General features: G+C 47.8%; 1 protein-coding gene across 1 annotated transcript in view; it reads left to right on the top strand.

The window, feature by feature from the left end:
- Nucleotides 1-21,030, top strand: part of DCAF10 (DDB1 and CUL4 associated factor 10) — a 196,410-nt gene extending 175,380 nt beyond the window's left edge. Inside the window, exon 7 of the mRNA XM_033916410.1 lies at nucleotides 19,895-21,030. Coding sequence (XP_033772301.1) covers nucleotides 19,895-20,263 — 369 coding nt within the window. The 3' untranslated portion in view covers nucleotides 20,264-21,030. The remainder of the gene's footprint in view (nucleotides 1-19,894) is intronic.
- Nucleotides 21,031-24,702: the final 3,672 nt, after the last annotated feature.

Raw genomic sequence — 24,702 nt, 5'->3', positions numbered from 1 at the left:
TTACGGACCCACACCGTTGCTGCCTCAACTGCCTTGGGCCGAAACATCATCCGAGGTCATGCCTGCGAGCCTTCAATCGTCATTGTATTTTGGTGGACAAGCTACAAAGATCGCCTCAGAAAACTGGGACTTTTCACCCTCGAGAAGAGGAGACTGCGAGGGGATCTGATCGAGACTTTTAAAATACTGAAAGGATTCGACAAAATAGAACAGGAAACACCTTTCTTCACATTGTTGAAGGTGACTCGGACAAGAGGTCATGGACTGAAACTGTGTGGAGACAGGGCCAGGACAAATGTCAGAAAGTTCTGCTTCACACAGCGAGTGGTGAATGCCTGGAACACTCTCCCGGAAGAGGTTGTGGAGGAAACCACCATTCCAGGATTTAAGGGCAAGTTGGATGCATATCTTCTTGAAAGACACATTGAGTAACTAAGGTATTCGCCAGGGTAGACCTGGCTGGGCCTCCGCGTGTACGGATCGCCGGACTAGATGGACCCATGGTCTGATCCGGTGCAGGCATTTCTTATGTTCTTAAGCTCTTCGAGATGGAATCTTCTTCTGATCCCTCGACTTCAAAGGCGACCTCGGCATCGACTCCTACTGAAGTTCCTCCTGCTTCTACTGCTTCCACCTCGAGCCTCATCAGACCTTCCTTGTTTGCAGCGGCTCTTTCTTCTATGACATCTGCTGTATCTTCCCCTGTTTTTTCAGGTCAGATAGCTCAGCAGTCAGTTCCAGCGGAAGTGATTAAAGTGTCTAAGACTTCCAAGTCGAAGCACACTCACACTACCTCGAAGGAACCTCCAGCCAGAGCAGGTGGTCTGGTTTCAGACGCGGATCCATCCTTGCCGGCTTCTTTCCAGACCATGTTGGAGAAGCAGTTCATTCAGTTCCTTACTAATATGGGACCGAAGCGTGTTCCTCTTATCCAGCCTGGGCATTCAGCAGACTCCCGCGAGGTTGAGGCACTTCCCCTGCCTCAGTCTGAGCTTACACACTCTTTGCAGGGAGCAGATTCTCTGCGAGTGTCTGGTCTGGCATCAATGCACGTACAGCAAGGAGCAGATTCTTTGCAAGTGCCTTGGAAGGATTCCTCACACTCTATACAAGGAGCAGAGTCTTTGGGAGTGCATCGAGGTTCCTCCACCAAGCCTCTGGAGCTTCGCTTTACAGCCTCCAGTTCTATACATTCTTTGCTACCATCGACTGCTTCCATCTCCGAGGCGAAGACTCCTCGTTCTTCGAGATCTACTTCCAGGCACAGTTCTTATCGACGATCGAGGCTTTCATCGAGGCATCCTTCCAGGCATAGTTCTTCTTCTAATCAATGACCTTCTTCCACTAAGCCTCGATCTACTCCAACTTCGACTAGACCACCAACTCCTCGTTCGAGGTCTCCAATGCTAGACCTCGAGGATGTCCCGGTTTCCATTGCCTCGTCCAAGTCACCATATTCCTTTGATGCCTTTTTTCCTGCCCGAAGCTTCATCTTCGACCCAGGCTGCCTCGACGTCCTTGAGTCCTTCTTGAGGCAAAGCATTGGCGGATCAGCTATCTTTCTCATCTTTTCTTCGTCAGATGGCTGTTGATCTTCAATTAGATGCTGGTTCCAAATATTCTAAGGCAGGGGTGCCCACACTTTTTGGGCTTGCGAGCTACTTTTAAAATGACTAAGTCAAAATGATCTACCAACAATAAAATAAAAAAAAAACACAACGCACACTGTACGCATAGAAAATATTAATTATCATTCCTATTCTAGGGTTTTTCAAAGAGGTCAAAGCAGATGACTCTATGCACTATCACCTCAGTAACAACCATACAAAAATAGATAAATATACCCCCCTCCCTTTTTACTAAACCACGATAGCAGTTTTTAGAGCGCAGGGAGCTGCGCTGAATGCCCAGCGCTGCTTTCAAAGCTCATAGGCTCCCTGCGCTAAAAAACTCTATTGCAGTTTAGTAAAAGGGGTCCTTAGTGTAAAATATAGACAGCAGATATAAATTCAGACACATTTTGATCACTAAATTTAAAATAAAATCATTTTTCCTACCTTGTCTGGTGATTTCATGAGTCTCTGGTTGCACTTTCTTCTTCTGACTGTGCATCCAATCTTTCTTCCCTTCTTTTAGCCTGTATGCTTCCTCTCCTCCAGACCTCATTCCCTCCCCCAACTTTTCCTTCCTCTCTCCCTGCCCTTTCTTTCTCTCTGCCTCCCTTTCTTTTTTTTCTGTTTCTCTTCTTTCCTTCTGTCTCCCTGCCTGCCCTTTTTCTTTCTTTCTCCCTGCCCTCCCCCAAGCCACTGCCATCAGGGATCAGGACCCAAACCGCCACCAATAACGGGCCCGAAAGCCGACACCGCCCCAAGCTCTCCCTGTTTCGGCCGACCAGCATTCCTCTCCCCGACGTCAATTCTGCCGTCGGGGAGAGGAAGGCTGATTGGCCCAAGATCGCGATCGACCTATTGGGGGAAATGCTGCCGGGTCATCCTTCGCGGAAACAGAAAGTAGGCAGGACCCGGCAGCAAAAAGAGCAAATGCTTCACTAACCTGTCTCCCGCCTTAGCCCATAGCGAACGCTTGCTTGAGGGCTCTCAACATGTGCGTGCCGGCTTCCCTTCTTTCCCCCCCGGACATAATTTCCGGTTTCGGAGGGAAGAGAAGGGAAGCCGGCACGCACACGTTAGAGCCACGGAGCATAAGTTCGCTATGGGCTGAAATCTCCAAGCCGTTTTTTTTTTGTTTTTTTTAATGTTCAGCAGCGGCGGCAGCAGCAGATGACAGCTGGGCGGACCGCCCAGCTAAAAGGCCCTGGAGAGGAAGGCTGATCGGCCCGGTAGATCAAGACGGCAACACGAGTCTATCACGGAGCCCGGGATGGGCTCCGCGATCGACTCGCGTTGCCTTCCTGAGCTACTGGTCGATCGCGATCGACGTGTTGGGCACCCCTGCTCTAAGGAGTACCTCGAAGTCATGCATTTCCCTCAACCTCTGGCAGAGTCACTTAAGCTTCCTCTTCACAAACTTTTGTCTCAGACTTTTGGTTGATGCCTGGAGACCCCTTATACCATACTGGCTGTTCCAGGCAAATTGGACTCTAGGTATAAAACTGTACATCGCAAAGGGTTTGACAACTCACAGTATCTCATCAGTCCCTGCTAGTCGAGTCCTCCTTGAAGAGGTCCCATCCTTCCAAGGTTTATGCCACTGTTCCTCCTGGAAGGGAAGGGAAAACTTTAGACAAATTTGGACGTCGCATCTATCAAAATGCCATAATGTCCTCTAAAGTCCTCAATTATAATTTTCATTTTATTACTTATTTTGAATTCCTCGTTTCTCTATTACCAAAATTCTTGACTTATTTGGATACTCAAAAGCACTTTGAATTTTAAGAAGTCTTTGCTTCTTTATCACAACTCTGATTACATCTCCTTCAGTCATTTTATGATGCCTTCGAGTTGTCTGCCTGGTCAGTTGCTTGCTCTGTAGCCATGCATCGCCTTGTTTGGCTTCATATCATTGACATGGATCCTAATCTTCAGGATCGCTTAGCTAATATTCCTTGTGCAGGCAATGACCTCTTTGATGAATCTATCGAGGCAGCCACCAAGAAATTGTCTGAACATGAAAAATCCTTTGCTTCTATTGTCAGACCTAAGCCAAAGCCAGCTCCTGCCAAACCTGCACGCCCTGCTCCTATCAACGGCGTTTTGCTCCGAGGACAGCTCCTTACAATCGCCCTCTTAAAAATCAGCAGCCTCAGAAGCAACATAAACCTCAACCTTGTGCTGCACCTAAGGCTACTCAGCCTTTTTGACTGTTTAAAACAGAGCATAACCTCCACCGTTCTGACCCTGCCTTCTTTCCCCCTATAGGAGGTCGTCTCCATCTTTTTTTACCATCGATGGAGGTCAATTACATCCGACCTCTGGGTATTGACCATCATCAGTTTTCACCAGAGCTTCCTCCAAGAGAGTATTCTTCCCAGACCGCCCTTCTTCTTCAGGAAGCTCAAGCTCTGCTTCGTCTCCATGCCATCAAACCAGTTCCTCTGGACCAGCAGAACAGGGGGTTTTATTCCCGTTACTTCCTTGTTTCGAAGAAGACGAGCGATCTGCGGCCCATTCTAGATCTCAGGGCTCTCAACAAATTTTGGGTCAAAAAAAAATTTTGAATGTTGTCCCTGGCATCTCTTTATCCCGTTCTAGAGCAGAACGGCTGGTTATGCTCTCTGGATCTCAAGGAGGCCTATACTCGCATTCCCATTCATCCGGCCTCCCGTCAATTCCTCAAATTTCGGGTGGGGAATCTGCATTATCAATACAGAGTGCTGCCCTTTGCCTTTGGCCTGGCTTCCTCTCCCAGAGTGTTCACCAATTGCCTGGTTGTGGTAGCAGCAGCTCTAAGGAACCATGGTCTTCAGGTATTTCCCTACCTCGATGACTGGCTTATCAAAGATTCAACATCCCAGGGGGTTATTGTAGCAACCCAACGGACTACCTGGTTCCTACAAAGGTTGGGATTCGAAATCAACTTTCCCAAATCCCATCTTCAGCCCTCACAGAATCTACAATTCATCGGAGCTGTTCTGGATACTATTCAACTCAGAGCATTCCTTCCACAACGACGTCTGGAAGCTCTTCTTCAACTCTGTCTTACAGTGTCTTCCTGCTCTTCCATCTCAGCGAGACACATGATGGTACTTCTGGGTCACATGGCCTCCATAGTACACGTGACTCCTTTTGCCAGACTTCACCTCAGAATTACTCAGTGGACCCTGGCATCTCAATGGACGCCACCCTCTTTCTCGACTCATAACAGTCACTCCTTCATTTAAGCAGTCTCTCTGTTGGTGGATGCTCTCTTCCAATCTCTTCAGAGGCTTGCTTTTTCAAACACCTCCAAATCAGAAAGTCCTCAGAACAGATTCTTCGACCTATGCTTGGGGCGCTCATCTCGATGGTCTCCGTACCCAAGGCCAATGGACCAGTATTGATTGTCAGTGTCATATCAATCTATTGGAACTCAGAGTGATCCTCAAGGCTCTCAATGCTTTCCAACATCTTCTTCACGACCAGGTAGTCCTCATTCGGACAGACAACCAAGTCGCCATGTATTATATCAACAAACAGGGAGGGATGGGATCTGCCTCCCTTTGTCAAGAAGCTCTGAAAGTTTGGGACTGGGCAATCTGCCACAACACCTTCCTCAAAGCTGTCTATATCCAAGGGGCGAAGAATTGCTTGGCGGACAATTATAGTCGTCTTCTGCAACCTCACGAATGGATACTCCATTCCTCGCCTTTTCATCACATTTTTTCACAGTGGGGAACACCTCAGTGGGGAACACCTCTTTGCAGCTCCCCACAAATACAAACTGCCTCAGTTCTGCTCCAGGATTTACTCTCCTCATCGCCTCGAGGCAGATGCTTTTCTGGAATGGACAAATCTCTTCCTCTGCATTCCCTCTCATTCTCAAGACTCTGGCCAAGTTAAAGAACAATTATGCCACCATGATTCTGATTGCTCCTTGGCCGAGACAACCTTGGTACTCCCTTCTACTTCAACTCAGCAGCAAGGAGCCCTACCTTCTACAAGTTTTTCCATTTCTGCTTACATAGAGTCAGGGATCTCTGCTTCATCCCAACCTTCAGTCTCTACACATGACAGCTTGGTACCTCTCAACATGACTCCTCTGCAGTTTTCTCAACCTGTCACAGACATTTTAGAGGCTTCTAGGAAACCTACCACTAGACAATGCTACCACCAAAAATGGACTAGATTTTCTACGTGGTGTTTTTCTCATAAGGAGCCCCAACATTCCTCCTTATCTTCTGTTTTGGATTACCTTTTGCACTTATCGACTTCTGGCCTCAAGTCTACATCGATCCGAGTCCATCTCAGTGCAATTGCTGCATTCTATCAGCCTATCGAAGGGAAACCTCTCTGCTCATCCGGTGGTTTCCAGATTCATGAAAGGACTTTTCCATGTCAAACCTCCTCTCAAACCGCCCCCTATGGTTTGGGACCTTAATGTTGTCCTTGCTCAACTGATGAAGCTTCTATTTGAACCAATTGACAAGGCTCATCTGAAATATCTCACTTGGAAAGTGGTCTTTCTCATTGCCCTCACTTCTTTTTTTTTTTTTTCAAGTATATTTATTAGCAATTGTAACAGGAACATACAACCAATAATGGTGAGAGCAGAGAAAAACAGAACAAGCCCAGAAACAACGGAAACTAGGACATCAGAGGGGTCATGAAGCTGAACCGTCATGGTTGGATGACCCCCACAATTGACATTTTATGTGTAATGTACAAAACCCCTGAAACAAGCACACTCAGACCCCAAACTCCCGGCCACAAGCCACAACAGTCAGACAGCAAACAACCCACAAGCAAACCCCCAAACATCCAGCAGTCAAGCACACCCAAGCACCCATGCGTGCAGCCTCCCAGGGTAATAGCAAGAAGAGAGAAAAGAAAAGAAAGGAACTGAAAAGAAAAAGGAGAAACGGACTCCATCCCAAAAAGAAATCAAGGTAAGGAAGCCTTGGCCTCCGACTCTGAGCCAGAACAGAAAGTTAGAGCCCGCTGCCAAAGAGCACGATACCCCCGGAGGGCCAGGGTCCCACACCGAGGAAGCCGCAAAAGTTCATACCGCCCCCACCTCCGCTAGACGAGCAAGCCATTGCGGGAATGAGGCCACAGAATCAACCACCCAATGTTGTAGTAACAGCTTTTTAGCCACCAAGACAGCCATGTAAAGAACCTTACGCAGAGATAATGTAAGCCCACCTTCAATCAAGGCCCGTTGATTTCCCAAGAGCAAGAAACCATAGCTCCAGGGCACATCGCGCCGAACAAGGCGTTCCAAAAACGGAAGAACTTGCAGCCATAAGGCAGAGGAAGGGCATTCCAAAAAATGGTGAAGAAGGGTACCTAAAGAGTGATTACACTTAGTACAAGTTGCTCCTTCCCAGAGGCCCATGCGAGCTCCCTGTGCCTGGGAGATATAGGCACGATGCAAAATTTTAAATTGCATCTCCCGAAGATCCGTAGAACCCCCCAAGGCATGCACATTGCCAAAAAGAGCAAGAAATGCCTTGCAATCAAGAGAAAAATCAAGCTCCAATTGCCAGCGCGCGGCCAATTGATCCACGGACCCCAAAGCCAAGGCATTCTTCAGAATCTGATACCAGGTAGATAATTTGTTGAAAACAGGAGGCACCTGGAAGAACTGAACATCCAAGGGACCAGAGAGCCAAGCATCCCCCCACTTAAGACCAAGGGCCAAATAATAGTGCCGAGCCTGAAGGTAAGCCCAAAAATGAGTCTGGGGCAGGTGCCAGTGAGATTGAAGTTGGGCAAAGGTAGGAAACTGCCCACCTCCCACCGTAAGGAAGTCATGAAAAGATCTACACCTCCTCTGCTCCCATAGATGAAACCAAGAATGACCCATGCCAGGCAGAAAATCGACATTTCCAGACAGGTGCAACAGAAGTGAAGCTGTCGGAGTCTTCTCCTGCCGATGCCGCCACCACCGCCATGCACGGCGCAGAGGCAGAAGAAACGCAAACTTGGGCCCCCCACCAGGGATAACCGATAGCGGTACATGAAGAAGGGACAAAAGCGAGTGGGGAGCGCACCACGATTCCACCCAGCCCCTAGGAAAAAATTTGTAACAACCCGACCAACCCTCATGGATAAACTGAACCAACGCCGCAACATTGTAGTAACGAAGATCAGGAAGGTTCAATCCTCCCCGAAATTTGTCCAGAGCCAAAGTGGCATAGCTAATCCGGGCACGTTTATGACACCAATAAAAGAAGAGAGGATCGAGCGAAACAGACGCACATCCCTATCACTAACCCAGAGAGGCACGGTCTGCAAAGGATACAGGATCTTGGGGAGTAGTATCATCTTAGACAAAGCCACTCGACCCCAAAGTCCCAACGGAAGATCTTTCCATTTATCACACAACCGCTGGATCTCATCCAAGTGGCGGCGCACGTTATATTCATACAGAAGCCGGAGATTGGGACTTAAATACACCCCAAGGTAGTGCATCGGTCCCCTTACCGGGGGGATCTCGAGACCCACAAGTCCGGGCTCCAAAGTAGTAGACTGCAACGGGAGAAGTTCAGATTTACCACAATTGACTCGCAGACCAGAAATGTCGCCAAAGGAGCGAACAAGAGCCAGGGCACGCCCCAGATCAGAGCGAGGTTGGTCGAGATAAAGGAGAATATCATCAGCAAAGAGGTTAATACGGCTCTCCTGGTCCCCCAGTCGAATACCCCGAATGTCCGAATCGCCACGGATCTTAGCGGCCAAAGGTTCGATAGCTAACATGAAAAGCAGCGGAGACAGGGGGCAGCCCTGCCGCGTCCCCCTGCCCAAAGCAAACGGAACGGTGAACTGACCATTCACGAGAAGCCGTGCTTGCGGTTGGATATATAAGCTACATATCCATTGATGAATAGGGCCCTCAATACCAAACCGACGCAAAACCCAGAAAAGATATTGCCAGGAGATGCTATCAAAGGCCTTCTCCATGTCCAGGCCCACAATAGCAGAGGTCCCCTCCAGTCCACGTTGAGAATGCAAGGCCATCAGAGCTCGGGCTAGGTTCATGGAGGCATAGTGGCCCGGCACGAACCCAGCCTGATCCTCATGAATCAAGAGTGGCAAAAAGGCATTCAAACGAGTCGCCAATATAGCGGCAAAGAGTTTGGCATCCTGATTAAGAAGAGAGATGGGCCGATAGGACCCCACCTGGGCCGGGTCCTTACCCGGTTTAGGCAACAACACAACGTGTGCCAGATTAGGGGTCCCCAAACCCTGCTCTGCGGACAGTGCATTGAAGGCCTCTGCCAACACTGGGGAGACCTGATCCGATAAAATCTTGTAGTACTCAGAGCCAAATCCATCAGGACCAGGGGCCTTAGTCAACTTAAGCTTCTTAATACCTAGCTGCACCTCCCCAGGACTAATAGGGACATTCAATTGATCCACCTGGTCAGCCGTCAATCTAGGAAGCGTGAGCCCCTGAAAGAAAGCATCTCTAGCAGAGTCCGAAAAAGGGCGGTTCGCATACAAGGATTCGTAAAAGTGAACAAACTGTTGTTGGATCTGCTGTGCCTGGGTGAAACGAGCTCCTGTCTGGTCCTGAATGGACAGAATAACCTGGCGCTGTCTGGGAGGGCGAATCAAGTTAGCCAACAGTCTCCCGGTCTTGCCTCCCCAGGAATACAATTTATACCGTTGAAAATAAATATCACGAGATGCCCTCTGCATTAAAATAGAGTCTATCTGCCGCCGCACCTCGAGCAAACGGAGTCTATCATCCTCGGAAAGAGAATTACTATGTCGCCCCCGCAATTGGCGGAGCTCCCTGGATAAAGCCAATAAGTCAGCATCCAATTTCCTCCTCTTCCGAGACAGGTAAGCAATAATAAACCCCCGCAGAACCGCCTTGGAGGCCTCCCAAAACAGTACCGGCGAGACATCGGCTGTATGGTTATGAGAACTATACTCCAACCACTGTTCTCGAAGATATTTATGAAATTCAAGATCTCTATAAAGATAACACGGAAATTTCCAATGCCTCTCCGCCGAGTCAGGTGCAACTTGAATGTCCATGACAACCGGGGAGTGATCCGACAAAGGAACCTCCTCGATATCTATCCCAGACATCCGGGGAAGCAAAGTGGGTGAGACCAACAGATAATCCAACCGAGCGTAGACGTTATGTGGATGGGAGTAAAAGGTGTAAGTGCGTTCCGTGGGATGCAAAATCCTCCAGGAGTCCAATAACTGCAACTGGTTGAGCAAAAAATTTACCCCCTTGGCTCCATGGTCCCTAGCCCCTACCTTTGCCGGGCTACAGTCCAGGGCAGGATCTACCGTGATGTTAAAATCTCCCCCCACCAGTGGCTGGTAATTGGGATACATGGCTATCTTGGCGAGCAAAGCTGAAAAGAATTTATGATTATACACATTGGGGGCATATAGATTGCAGAACAACCAGTTTTGTCCCCACAATTCCCCCAGTACTATAACAGAACGTCCCTCAGGATCCGGGAGGACTTTGTGTACATGGAAGGGCAGTTGTTTATGAATAAGTATTGCAACCCCCCCACTTCCGGGTACCAAAGGAGGAGGAAAAAACCTCACCCACCCATTCTCTCCGAAGCTTGAGGTGTTCAACAGGAGAAAGGTGAGTTTCCTGGACAAAAGCGATATCAGTCCCCCTCTTCCGGAACCAGTTCAAAATCTTCTTCCTTTTAATAGGAGAGTGGATACCGTCCACGTTTAACGTGGCTATGGTCAACTTAGTCATGGAGGAAAAAATCTCTCAAGGACCGTAGTAAAGAACAAGTCAAGAAAAAGGCGAAAAGGCCCCCCAGCTAGGCCCTCCCCCCTGAACATCAGAAACCGCATCTCTCCATAAGGGGCCAGATCTCTCTGATATAGAGCAATTCCCCACCAGGTAAGCTGCATCTCATCAGAGCCCACCCTCCCCTCTGGCCACAAACGCACCCACCACACATACCTCCAAGCACACCCATCCAACCCCAGGCTACCACCCCAAGCACACACCCCTCCCCCCATCCCTATCCACCAAACCCACTCCCTCCCCCAGAGATAACCATCCCTAGAAGTATACCCAAACCTCCAACCCCCTACAAAAAATAATAAGAAAAAACTATAAACAAAAAACAGCGCTCCCAAAGACTGGAGCAACCAAATGTCCAAAGCAAAACTCTCGACCCAGAGTCTCCCACCCAGATGGGCACTGCCAGAGTAGTCAGGAAATGCATCCAGCTCCGAAGTCCATCAGTGCCGCATAAGCAGCCCAAGGAAACTTTACCCAACAAGAAGAACATAGCTGAAAGCAGGAACAAAAACAGAGGCCAACAGCCAGCAAGCCTCCCCTCAGGACCAGTACCAAAAACAACTGGTGGTACCAGACGAGACAGCCACTCCGAAACAGCCGGAGCAAGGCACCCCAGTCCCGCTCAGGTAAAGGAAGGAAGCCAGGCGCAACGGCCCGCCACACTCCAAGCTGTCCCAGGGATGACTCAGCCCAGCCGGAAGCTCGAACAGAGAATATAGAGATCTCCTGCAGGATTTACACCGCCTGGTCAGCCACCTGCGCTCCACCCTCAGCAGCGGCTGGTAAGGAATCCAAGTAACGCTGCGCAGTTGCTTTATCGGTGAAGGTCTGTGACTTCCCATCCCTCCAGATGCGCAAAGACGCAGGATAGACAAGCGCAAACCGCACTCCCCGGCGATGAAGCATGGTACAGTGGGGCGCCATGTCTCTACGAAGGGAAGCCACATGTTGAGAATAGTCATTAAATAACAACAACTTTTTCCCCTCGTATTCCACCTGGCCAGCTTTCCGGTAGGCTTGCAGTATAAGCTCCTTTTCTCTCCATGTCAGGTACCGGGCTATAGCAGCCCTAGGGCGATTAAGATCTCCAGAGCGCTGACTTATGCGGTGCGCTCTCTCGCAGACAAAGCCTGTCGGTGGTGTCTCCAGGCCCAGGCGATGGGGAAGCCAGATTTGAAAGAAGTGGTAGATGTCTTGATCGGCTCGGAGCTCAGGGAGACCCACCACTCAAAGGTTGTTCCGGCGCTGGCGATTCTCATGGTCATCCAGTCTGCCTGTCAGCAGGTTCACCTGGGCCTGCAGGGCTGCCACTGTAGCACGATCCCCCTGAGCCGCGTCTTCCCCATCAGAGACACGCTGCTCCACAGCCGTTATGCGGGTTGCCTGAGCCTCAAACCGCTCATTAATGCAGTCCATGGCTGACTGCAGTTTGTGCAAGCGATCCTCCAGAGTCGCTGACACCATACGGGAGATCTCCACCGCCCACTCTCCCCACTGTGCCGGAGCAGAGGATGAAGCCGGCAGCGCCGCCATTTTAGCCGCAGGAAAGGTAGATCGATTTTTATGGGCCTTCGCGGAGTGCACCGGCATTCCGGTCTCAAACCACCGTGGCAAAGGCTATACACCCGCATTGCACCCCAAAAAGGCCTCCGGAGACAGCAGGATCGATCGGGCAGTATGTTACCGCGAGTTAAGTTGATTTTAAAAGACCCGGGGTCCGGGAGCTCGAGGGCACACGTCTTCCTACAGCAAACGCATCACGTGACCCCCCATTGCCCTCACTTCTGCTCGACGAGTCAGTGAGCTGCAAGCTTTGGTTGCTGATCCAACTTTCACGGTGTTTCATCATGACAAGGTGATCCTAAGTACTCATCCAAAATTCCTCCCTAAAGTGATATCGGAATTTTATCTCAATCAATTTATTGTTCTTTCCGAAGCCTCATTCTCATCCTGGAGAAGTAGCTCTTCATACTCTGGACTGTAAACGTGCTTTGGCCTTCTATTTGGAATGCACCAAACCACACAGAACTGCTCCTCAACTTTTTGTCTCCTTGATCCAAACAAGTTGGGACATCCTATCTCTAAGTGTACCATCTCCAACTGGATGGCTGCTTCTATCTCATTCTGCTATGCCCAGGCTGGATTACCCCTACACAGTAGAGTCACAGCCCATAAAGTCAGAGCAATGGCAGCTTCCGTAGCTTTCCTCAGATCTACACCTATTGAGGAAATTTGCAAGGCTGCTACTTGGTCCTCAGTTCATACTTTCACGTCTCACTATTGAAGGATACTTTCTCCAGACGGGATGGACAGTTTGGCCAAACAGTATTACAAAATTTATTCTCCTAAATTGCCAACACTCCCACCATCCCATTCTGATTAGCTTGGAGGTCACTTATATGTGAAAATAGGCTGCCTGCTTGTCCTGGTATAAAGCACAGTTACTTACCTTAACAGGTGTTATCCAGGGACAGCAGGCAGCTATTCTCACAACCCACCCACCTCCCCTTTGGGCTTCTCTGCTAGCTATCTGAACTGAGGAGACGCGCCCTACGCTGAGCGGGAAAGACTCGCGCATGCGCGGTGCGGTCAACTCGAAACTTCTAGTTTCTTCAAGCAAGTCTGCTTGCGAGCTTCCGCATCCAGGCTCCGCTGATGATGTCACCCATATGTGAGAATAGCTGCCTGCTGTCCCTGGATAACACCTGTTACGGTAAGTAAATGTGCTTTTCCTGCTTTCTGTATGTGTGACTGAGGCCAAGTGTTTTGGTGGGGATAGAAGTTCAGAAACTTTGGTTGGTATCTTGGCTCCAAGTAGGAAGATATTTGACAGTCCTTCAGCTTTTTTGGACTTGAAATGGCCCCAACTGAAAAATTAGTGAAGATCACTGGTTTAATGTGTAAAGAGACACCAATGGGATTCTGAGGAAGAATTTGAAATAGAGAACTTTTATGTTTTATTTTCTTGACATGGGATGCCTGGAAAAGAAATACAGTGGAACCTTGGTTTACGAGCATAATTCGTTCCAGAAGCATGCTCGTAAACCAAAATACTCGTATATCAAAGCGAGTTTCCCCATAGGAATTAAGGGAAACTCACTTGATTGGGTCCACCTCCCCTCCCCCCGGCCACCGGCACTGCTATATCACACCACATCCCCAAAAGACCCCCCCACCCCCGAGGCCACTGGTGGGCTTCCACATCCCCCCCAAACTGAATACTTACCCCCAGTGTGGCACCGGCACGCAGCACCAACTCACAGGAGGTGCCGGTGCCTAAAGATCGTGCATCTCCCCCGACTGGGCCTTGAGCATCTACACATGCTCAAGGCTTCTGGCTCTCATTCTTTCCGAGAATGTCAGAGAGAGGCGGAAGCCAGAAGGCCTTGAGCATTCGCAGATGCTCAAGGCCCAGTCGGGGGAGAGGCACAATCTTAGGGCACTGGCATTTCCTGTGGGTTGGTGCTGTGTGCCGGTGCCACATTGGGGGTAAGCATTCAGTTTGGTCAGGGGATGCCGGTTTGCGGGGGAGCGTTCATGGAGATCTCATGCAGGAACTAAGGAGCCTCAGGGAGGAGGTGATTCGCCTGAGAAGCATCCGAGAGGACGAGGCCTACATCGACGGAGTCGTCCAGGAGTTGTCCCAAATCACCGAGCAGGCCCATGACAAGTCCATCCTCGAGACACCCAAATCATCAGCTTTGAAACCAACAATTGGGATACAGGAAATGGCTAGCGGCACTGACTCCTGGCAGCTGGAGACCTCCTCCACGGGCAAGCATAGGAGACCCCCCCCCCCTTTTTCAATCTCTTCATCTTCTCCTTCTTCTTACAAACAGGGCAGCTATACATCAACCCCTCAACTCGTCCTGCGGAACAGATTCCAGATTCTTCAGGAAGGAACTGCCGATGAGGAACAGGAGCAGGAACAGGAGCAGGCCCAACACCCAGCTCCATCTCCAGGGACAACTGACCGGCTCCCCCCAAAGAAGCGCAGAGTAATAGTCATCGGGGATTCCATGCTGAGGGGCACCGAGGGACCAATTTGCAGACCGGATATGCAATCTAGGGAGGTCTGCTGTCTGCCTGGAGCCAGGATACGAGATGTCACCGCCAGTCTGGATAGACTACTCACGTCCCGAGACCACTTTCCTATGCTTCTTGTCCACATAGGAACCAACGACACTGCCAGGAACACACCGGAGACCATCACCAGAGACTTTGGAGCACTGGGTGAGAGGCTGAAGCAGACAGGAGCGCAGGTGGTTTTCTCATCGATCCTCCCAGTTAGAGGCAAGGGAAGAGCCAGAGATGAACGTATCCTGAGGACGAACGAGTGGCTACAGGGATGGTGCCGGGATATGAACTTCGGATTCCTAAACCATGGGGAAGCGCTACAAGGACTTCAGGGACCAGACGGACTCCATCTGACCAGTAGGGGTAAGAACGTCTTCGGACACCGACTAGCCCGCCTGCTTCACAGGGCTTTAAACTAGGTAAGTCAGGGGAGGGTACCCATTCACATATTAGTGCAGAAAGGAATTATCCTGATGAGGTGAGTCGAAACTCCGCTTCCATGTCCAAGGTAAGTACCCACATTGTAAACAGTTCTTTGGGAGTCACACCGACTCGTGTAGGATACGCCTCACAGGGACTTAGCAAACACAAGATATGGAGGGCCATGTATGTGAATGCACACAGTTTAGGTAACAAAATTCTAGAATTGGAGGCTGAAATAAGGAATGCCGACCTAGATGTGGTGGCAATATCTGAAACTTGGTTCACGGACTCACATGGGTGGGATATGGCTATACCGGGCTACAATCTACTTCGTCAGGACAGAGAGGGCAGGTTAGGAGGGGGGGTAGCTCTATACATTAAAGAGGACATCAAAACCACCAGGATCACAGATGTCAAGTACACCGGGGAGTCCCTCTGGGTAAACCTGGCAAGAGGCAGAGAAAAATGCCTGTTTCTAGGTGTGGTTTACAGACCCCCAAGACAACTGGAAGACATGGACGCAGAATTAATTGAAGACATAGAATATCACTCTACGAGGAGAAGCTGTACTGCTAGGGGACTTCAATATGCCTGATGCAGACTGGAACTCATTTTCAGCGACAACCAGCGGTAGCAGGAGGCTCTTAACCTCCATAAAGGGAGCACGTCTCAAACAAATGGTAATGGAGCCCACTAGGGCCCAGGCGATCCTCGACCTGGTACTCACCAACGGGGAAAGCGTTTCAGAGGTCTCAGTAGGAGATACGCTAGCCTCCAGCGACCACAATATAGTATGGTTCAACCTTAGGAAAGGCTTCCCTAGATCAAACACGAAAACAAAGGTACTCAATTTCCGGGGCACAGACTTCACACGCATGGGAGATTTCGTCCATCAGACGCTGCAGGACCAAGCGGAGACCGATGATGTAGAAGCTAAGTGGTTAACACTGAAATCAACCATACATGAAGCAACTAGCCGCTTCATAAAATCAGTAAATAAACGACAAAGAAACAATAAACCCCAATGGTTCACCGCGGAGATCTCGCACCTCATTAAGGAGAAGAAAAAAGCGTTTCTCTCCTACAAGCGCACGGAGAAAAGAGAGGCAAAAGTAGAATATAGGACCAGGTCTACAGCGGTCAAAATGGCAGTTAGGGAGGCAAAACTTCGAGTGGAAGAAATTCTGGCAAAAAACATTAAAAAGGGGGACAAATCCTTCTTCAGGTATATTAGTGACAGAAAAAGGAACACAGGCGGGATAGTACGCCTTAGAAGACCGGACGGAAGTTACGTGGAAGCCGATTCCGATAAAGCCGAACTACTGAATGAATACTTCTGCTCAGTCTTCACCTGTGAGGCACCGGGACACGGTCCCCAGTTGAAGGCAACACAAAGCACAGAAGACCCGTTTCAGAATTTTGAGTTCACACCAGGTGAAGTTTACAGTGAACTGGCAAGACTCAAGGTGAACAAAGCCATGGGACCAGACAATTTGCACCCAAGAATGCTCAGAGAATTGAGCGATGTCCTGGCGAAACCGTTGGCTGAGCTATTCAATCTCTCCCTAAGTAAGGGGAAAGTTCCCCTTGACTGGAAATTAGCTAATGTCGTTCCTCTGCATAAAAAGGGTTGCAGGGCAGAGGCTGCAAATTATAGACCGGTGAGTCTCACATCAATAGTGTGCAAACTCATGGAAACACTAATTAAAAGCAAATTGGACACGATCTTGAATGAAGGGAATCTTCGGGATCCCAGTCAGCATGGATTCACCAAGGGTAGGTCCTGCCAATCCAATCTCATCAGCTTCTTTGACTGGGTAACAAGAAAGTTGGACTTGGGAGAGTCTTTGGACGTCGTGTACCTGGACTTCAGGAAAGCTTTTGACAGTGTCCCACACCGCAGGCTGCTAAGCAAGATGGAATTGATGGGGTTAGGAGAGACACTAACTGCATGGGTCAATGATTGGCTGAGTGGCAGACTTCAGAGGGTGGTGGTTAATGGTACCCTCTCTAAATCATCGGAGGTGACCAGTGGAGTGCCGCAGGGCTCGGTCCTGGGTCCACTCCTTTTCAACATATTCATAGGGGATCTGACTCAAGGGCTTCAAGGTAAAATAACACTATTCGCCGATGACGCCAAACTATGTAATATAGTAAGTGAATGCAGTTTACAGAATTATATGGCGCAGGACCTGCTTACATTGGAAAGTTGGTCCTCAACCTGGCAACTAGGCTTCAATGCTAAGAAATGTAAGGTCATGCACCTCGGAAGCGGAAATCCATGCAGGACGTACTTCTTGAACGGAGAAACTTTAACTAGGACTTCAGCAGAACGAGATTTAGGAGTAATCATCAGTGCAGACATGAAAACTGCCAATCAAGTGGAGAAGGCTTCATCTAAGGCAAGGCAGATATTGGGTTGTATCAATAGAAGTTTCGTCAGCCGAAAGCCTGAAGTCATAATGCCGTTGTACAGGGCCATGGTGAGACCTCTTCTGGAGTACTGTGTGCAATTCTGGAGGCCACATTACAGTAAAGATGTGCGCAGAATTGAATCGGTTCAACGGACGGCCACCAGGATGATCTCGGGGCTCAAGGGTCTCTCGTACGAAGAGAGGCTGAACAAATTGCAGCTCTACACTCTTGAGGAACGTAGGAAGAGGGGAGACATGATCGAAACATTTAAGTACCTCACGGGACGTGTCGAAGTGGAAGATGATATTTTCTTTCTCAAGGGACCCTCGGCCACAAGAGGGCACCCGCTCAAACTCAGGGGCGGAAAATTTCATGGCGACACCAGAAAGTATTTCTTCACAGAGAGAGTGGTTGATCATTGGAACAAGCTTCCAGTGCAGGTGATCGAGGCAGACAGCGTGCCAGACTTTAAGAATAAATGGGATACCCATGTGGGATCCCTACGAGGGTCAAGATAAGGAAATTGGGTCATTAGGGCATAGACAGGGGGTGGGTAAGCAGAGTGGGCAGACTTGATGGGCTATAGCCCTTTTCTGCCGTCATCTTCTATGTTTCATGAGGGGGGGCGATGCCGGTTCACTGGCGGGGTGACTCGCAAATCGAGTCAATGTTCGGTTTGCGAGTCACGATTTGTGAGAATGTTTTGCTCGTCTTGCAAAACACTCGCAAACCATGGCACTCGTAAACTGAGGTTTGACTGTATTAGGAACATATCTGTAGCTTCATATGAAAACAGTGATAAATATAGATTGTGAGCCTATTGGGGACAGAGAAAGTGAACATAATATGTAGTAAACCACCTAAGGCTAGATTCACTAAATTCAGCAATCGTCGCTAAACCTGTTTCACAGGTTTAGTGACGATCGCTGCTAAACAACCCGATTCACTAAATGACCTACCACATATTTTACTCCTCGATCGCCTATTTTCCAATTTATCTATGCAAGTTAGTAAAACCCAATGCAAAATAGCCAAGCGATTGATTAACTTACTATTCACTTGGCTATTTAGCATCAGGTTTTACTGATCCTAAAACTCGATTGCTGTAGACCTGTCGGTAACTGTGTTGTCAACAAGGCTGCCTGGTTTTTGTTTTTTTATTTTCATTTTTTTCCAATGGCACAGATATTTTGCGTGTATTACGCACACAAAATATCTGCCCCATAAAAAAAGAAAAAAAAATTCCCCACCACTCAACGGCCCTCCCCCAATGACCCCCAACAATTGTGTTCCCCTCCCGACAAACGCAGTGACCGACCCTAAACAAACAGGATGGATTCCCCCTCCCTCCACCAGGAAAGACCTCCCTGTCCCTTCCTGGAAGAAAAAGGCAGGAGGGATGCCCACTCCCTTTTGCCCCTCCCCCTCCAGGCTCCTATGCCCCACACCTTAAAGTTGGGAGCAGGAAGTACTGAAAACACCTGCTCCTCTCTTTGTGACTACACTGGACCTTGGACTCCTCCCCTGATTGACAGGGGCTTCCTTAGGCTCCTTCCAAAGAAAGTTCCAGATTTGCTCAGATGCCTAAGGCCCCTCCCAAGGGAGGAGCCTGAGGCGTCTGAGCCAATCAGGGCTTTAGTCCCCTCCCCATGCATCACATGATGCTCCAGGGAGGGACCTAAGGCCCAGTTTAGTGGCAAAGAGAGGAGGAGCAGGTGTTTTCAGCATTTCCTACTCCCAACTTTAAGGTATGGGGCACAGGGACTTGAAGGGGGAGAGGGAGTGGGCATCCCTCCTGCCTTCTCCTTTGGGGAAGGGGGAGATCTTTCCGGGCAGGAAGGAGTGGGCAACCTACTGCTGTTTTTTCCAGGGGGTGGGTGGGAGGGGTAGTGAGGGGTGCCTTTGTGGCTGGAGGGAGTGGGCTTCCCTCCTGCCATCTTTTTGGGGTTTGGGGGGGGGCAGTGGTGGTGACTTGGGGGTACTAGTATATGTGGGGGTGCTTTTTTAATGGGACAGATAGTACATCTTTAAGTCACTCAGAACATCTGTTCCATTAAAAAAAAAAAGCATAAACCCTGACAGCAGTGACAGGAGGCTGCTTCCCTATTATTACCTTTAGGGCTCTGCACATGTGGCAATCGCTCACTGAGTGATTGAGTCAATGTGTTTGCAAGCAAATGATTTGCATCTCTGAGCAAATCATTTGATGCAAATGTGATAGTGATTCAATCGCTGTTGGAAAATTGGCCAACAGCGATTGAGTCGCGATCTTTAGTGAATCTAGCCCTTAGGTTGTAATACAGAAAGACTGTGCATCAAATCCAGTACACTTTATTCCTGCAATTAACAAGTCTTTTGTATGTTGCAAGAAAGAGGTGTGGAAATGGAGAAGGAAAACAATAATCCAGTCAAATAGTGAAAACTCACATTGAGAATCTTTGCATTGCATAATGTATTCAAAAGAAAATGATGTAATAATATTCATATGGTTCAGGTTGAAATTTATAGACTCATGTATGAAGACACTAGTTTTGTGATCATGATTGAACAAACTGTTTTATTCTTGCTTTTATAGTGGACTTGCGTCTATCAATTCCAGGAAGGTGTACCGATCCGCCCTATATCTCCTCGCTGCTCTCTCCGGTTGACCCATTATATTGAAGAAGCCAATGTAGGCCGAGGCTACATCAAAGAACTTTGTTTCAGTCCAGATGGCCGAATGATTTCGTCTCCTTACGGCTATGGGATTCGCTTGTTGGGATTTGACATGCAGTGCGCTGAACTTGTTGACTGTTTGCCCAAAGAAGCTAGCTCCTTGCAAGAGATCCGTGCACTGTATTCACACAATGATGTAGTGCTGACAACCAAGTTTTCTCCCACACACTGTCAGATTGCCTCAGGGTGCCTTAGTGGACGCGTTTCTTTATATCAGCCAAAATTTTAGGCATGTGACATCAAAATAGACCAAGGGGGAGGTATTTCAAGACATTTTTGTTTTATTTCTTAAGTTAAATTGAACATAGTTTCTTTATCAAAAATAAGTTTAAAGGAAGAAAATAAAAATATCTCCAGAATAAATTTTTAAATTTGGAGTAGATCTTGTTTGCATTGCTGAAGGTGGCCAGGAGCTGCAGTAGTTAAGTACTATAAGGATCATGGTGCTGCGCCTCTCCAGGTCAGACTTTCTCCATTCTCTCTCCTTTCAGCCTTCCATAGAAGCCTCGACACCTGCCACCTTCTCTCTGTTGGGTCATAATAGAACAAGAGCTATTGTTGATGTAATTTTTTTTAAATTGTGGATTATTATCTACACTTTCTGGAAGAGGAGATGCTATCACTTGTATCAGAGAGGGGGACTTGTTCCATAAAACAAAAACCCTTGATGTAAGATATGAACTCTCCTTATCCCAGGAGATCTTTACTTTTTAATTCATACAAATTGCATCCAGAAGTATTTATTATGCACTCTTCTTAAATATTACAATGCAGTGAATTTGTTATATGTTAGGATGACAGAGGAACCTTGCCAGATTACTTAAATTGGAAAAAAATATTGAGCTCGCCTTCACAGTGTAATTTATCTTGCTTCCATTGTGATTGACTAGAAGTGTTACTGCTTTTTGTATTATTGCTTTTTGTGCAGTTAACTTCTATTTGGTTTCCTTACTGTGTTTATTTTGTGCCTATTAAACTGTGAGAAATTGTTCTAGATTGAAGAACTGATGAATCTGTACTTGAAAATGGCAAAGCAAAACTCCAATGGGTACAGTAGAATGAATTCTGTATATAAGAATATAGTGGAGAAAGCATGGTATCAGTATGCTTCTTGATAACGTGGGACATCCACCAATTGCTCCTGAATCTGTGGCTCTAGGTCAGAAGCATGCAGCCAGTCGGGTCTTTGCATTCTTATATCTATAGTGGAGGCCCTGGATGCAATGTCAAAAGCACCTTAGGTTGCCCTTGCCATGTGCTTTTGGCGCACTCGCCGATTGGCTACTAGCTGATGGAACCCTGCAGCTTTCTCAGTGGAGTGTCTGCAAAGGTTAGGGCTTTTCAGTTTGGAAAAGAGACTGCTAAGGAGAGATATGATTGAAGTCTACAAAATCCTGAGTGGTGTAGAACGGGTACAGGTGGATTTTAAGACTAGGGCCTAGATTCACTAAGGACGGCCAGAGGAGAGTCAGGGCAGGAGAGCAGACAGGAGAATCCAAGCCGAGAGAGCAAGATGCAGTTAGAAAGCAGTTAGCGACTGGTCCCCAGCAGTCACTTCTTTTGTTGATCGGCCAGCCCAGTCGGTTTTCAAGATTTATTTTGTGAATTGCTGCCTGCCTACATTTTAATGTCGATCCCCCTCATTTGCATGCACGGATCGGATTGGAGGATGATCGGGACAGAAGTTAGTGAATCAGGCTGGAGGAAAATTAGGTTCGGTTTGCTTAATGAATCTAGCTCTAGGAGATACTCGATGAAGTTAAAATACTGTACTTTTAAAACCAATAGGAGTAAATATTTTTTCACTAAGAGAATAGTTAAGCTCTGAGTCCTTTATTATCGAGAATTGTATTGGCTTCCTGTGGAGGCTTGAATTAAATTTAAATTCAGTTGCCTTTGTTACAAAGTCCTCGTCGGCATGGTGCCTATTTACTTATCTGAATTATTTTCCTTTACTCAATCCAAGCATTCATGCAGTTAACACAGCCTTTTTACTTTTCCATCTGTCAGAGGCTGTCGTTACACAAAATAACACCAATCTTTGCTTTATCAGGCGGCTTTCTGAGACAAGGAACTGAAACCTTTGTTATTGAGTTCTATGTCTTACAATCATTTTCGAAAACAACTGAAGACACATTTGTTTGCAAATTAATCAATTTTCTTTAATTTGTATTTGTTAAATTTTGTAAACCGCATCAAACTTCTCAGTTATGTGGTATAGAAATGACTTGTTCTGTTCTGGAACACATTGCCAAAGAATGTGGTAAAAGCAGTTAGGGGAGCTGGTTTTAAAAAAGATTTAGATAAATTCCTGGAGGAAAAGGCCATAGTCTGCTATTGAGACATACATGGGGGAATCCACTGTTTGTCCTGGATCAATAGTATGGAATGTTGCTACTATTTGGGTTTTTGCTAGGTACTTGTGTCTTGGATTGGCTACCATGAAGATGGGATACTGGGCTAGATGGACCATTGATCTGACCCAGTAAGGCTATTATGTTCTTACTAGTTTTTTAGCCCGTGACATTAACGGGTGCCTAGAATAGATGTGTAGACTTGGGGCATTTCTTTCTCTTTCTTTCTTTTCTCTCTCCCTGCCCCCCTTTCTTTCTGTCTGTCTTTCTTTCTGTGTCTCCCCCCTGTCCAGCAGTAGCCCTTCTCCCTTCCTTTTACCTCCCCTCTGTCCAGCAGCACCCCTTTCCTGCTCCCCCTGTCCAGCAGTAGCACTTCTCCCTTCTTTTTACCTGCCCATATTCCCATTACCCCTTCCCTGTTTCCACCTTTTCCACCCCATCCAGCATCATTAGAGTACCTGTTGCAATGTTGGTGTTCCGATGTCTCCTCTGCCTTGGGTCCGGGCCAGCTATTGTGAGCCAGGATTGCCATGGGTGCTCTGTGGGACAGGCCGAGGTGCGGGTCAGCAGAGGTGGGGGAGTTCTGGGTGGCAGTGCAAGTTAACTCTGGTGCAAGGCCTCTGCCAGGCAGCGGGGAGCTGGTGTCTGTGGAGCTTGGTGTCCGGGGTTGTCGGATAGGTGCTCTGGGCCTTGGGAGGAATGGGTTGGTCATCGGGCCTTTTCTGGGGTGGGGCAGGGCCCATGTGGTCGACAACGTGACGCTTGCAGCGTCGCCGAGGGCAGGCAATGGGGAAACTGCCACAGGCAGAGTTCTACTCTACTGCGCATGCAGGGCCATGGAAGCACAGATCACGGATGCAGGGATCACGCCATTTGAAGTGCACATGTGCGCTAGGGGTTTTATTATAGCGGATGAAGAGCTTGTAAGAATTTATACAATAAGCTAGCATGGAATTCTGGAATAATTTCTTCCCAAAAGAATCCAAAATCAAGAAACATACGAATACCATCAAGTCAATATACCAGCCCATTTCCACTGCATACTTCTCTTTGGGCTCTGTTCAGAGGAGACCCTATTATTCTCAGAGGTGTAGGGGCCCTCCTACTTTCTGCTCTTCCCAATGCTTTCTGAAGCAGCAGAGGACTCTGCCAACTTCCCAATCAAAGCAAGGAATGAGCTTTTACCTGGCTTCATAAGAGCATAGCTGCAATCAAAGTAGCCATGCCAGACAACCTTCCAGTATTAGGGAGGCTGAACTTTTTCCAAGAAAGGTGGCCCCCTTCTAATATGAGTGGGTTCTCAAAATAGTTTGGATGGGTTATGCTCTTCATTGGCAAACATTCCCCATTCCCTCTAAGTTGCTCTTCAAGAGCAACAAAGTTAAGCTCTTAAAACTGAGAATTGCTTCTAAAAGAGCACTCTTCCCTTTTGCAGGCCAATGCAGTTGAGCCCAAGTGAAAAAGGGAAGAGATTACTCCCATCTACTTCCTGCTTCCTGAAAGATCTCAGGACCCTGAACAAATACCTGGCAAAAGAAAAGTTCTGGATGGTTTCGCTGGGCATCTTACTCTCTATGATTTTGTAAAAAGTTTGACTATGCTCTCTGGAATTAAAGAAAGTATCTTGCACTAGTCATAGAGTCACTACACAGATTGTGAATTCACATGTTTCCCTATCTGGACAATTGCTTGATAAAAAGCACTTCAAAGGAAGGAGCTCAATAATCTGTGTCCAAAATTATTTGGATGCTGGAGTTACTAGGGTTTGTTATTAACTACCAAACACACATCCTGCTTCCTGTCCAAAAATTGGAATTTATAGGCGCTCTCCTAAATATAATTCAAGCCAAGGCCCTTATTCCAGAGTAACTTTTAGTCTTTTGCTTCATGAGGGGTTTACAGTTACATAAGCCCCCTTTCAAAGCTCCCACATTGTCATGGGATTTTAATGTTGTTCTTACTCAGTTGATGAAAGCTCCCATTTAAGATATTTTACATTTGTCACTTGGTGACAGTCATTTCAACCTGCAGCATCAGTGAGCTCCAGGCCCCAGTAGCAGATTCAGCTTAACTAAGATTTCATCACAACAGAGTCTTTGCATGCATCCTAAGTTCCTTCCTAAAACCATGTCAGAATTCTATCTTACCTAGTCAGTTGTTCTACCAACATTCTTCCCAAAATCCCATGCCCATCCCAGTAAAAGTGCATTGCATACCTTGGACTGCCTTGGCCTTCTATCTGGAGTGGACTAATGCTCATAGCTAATGCCCATAGCTACCCAGCTTTTTGTTTCTTTTGAACCAAACAGTATGG

Source organism: Geotrypetes seraphini, chromosome 1 (assembly GCF_902459505.1).
Source record: "Geotrypetes seraphini chromosome 1, aGeoSer1.1, whole genome shotgun sequence".
Classification (NCBI taxonomy): domain Eukaryota; kingdom Metazoa; phylum Chordata; class Amphibia; order Gymnophiona; family Dermophiidae; genus Geotrypetes; species Geotrypetes seraphini.
This window is presented reverse-complemented; position numbering and strand designations above follow the sequence as displayed.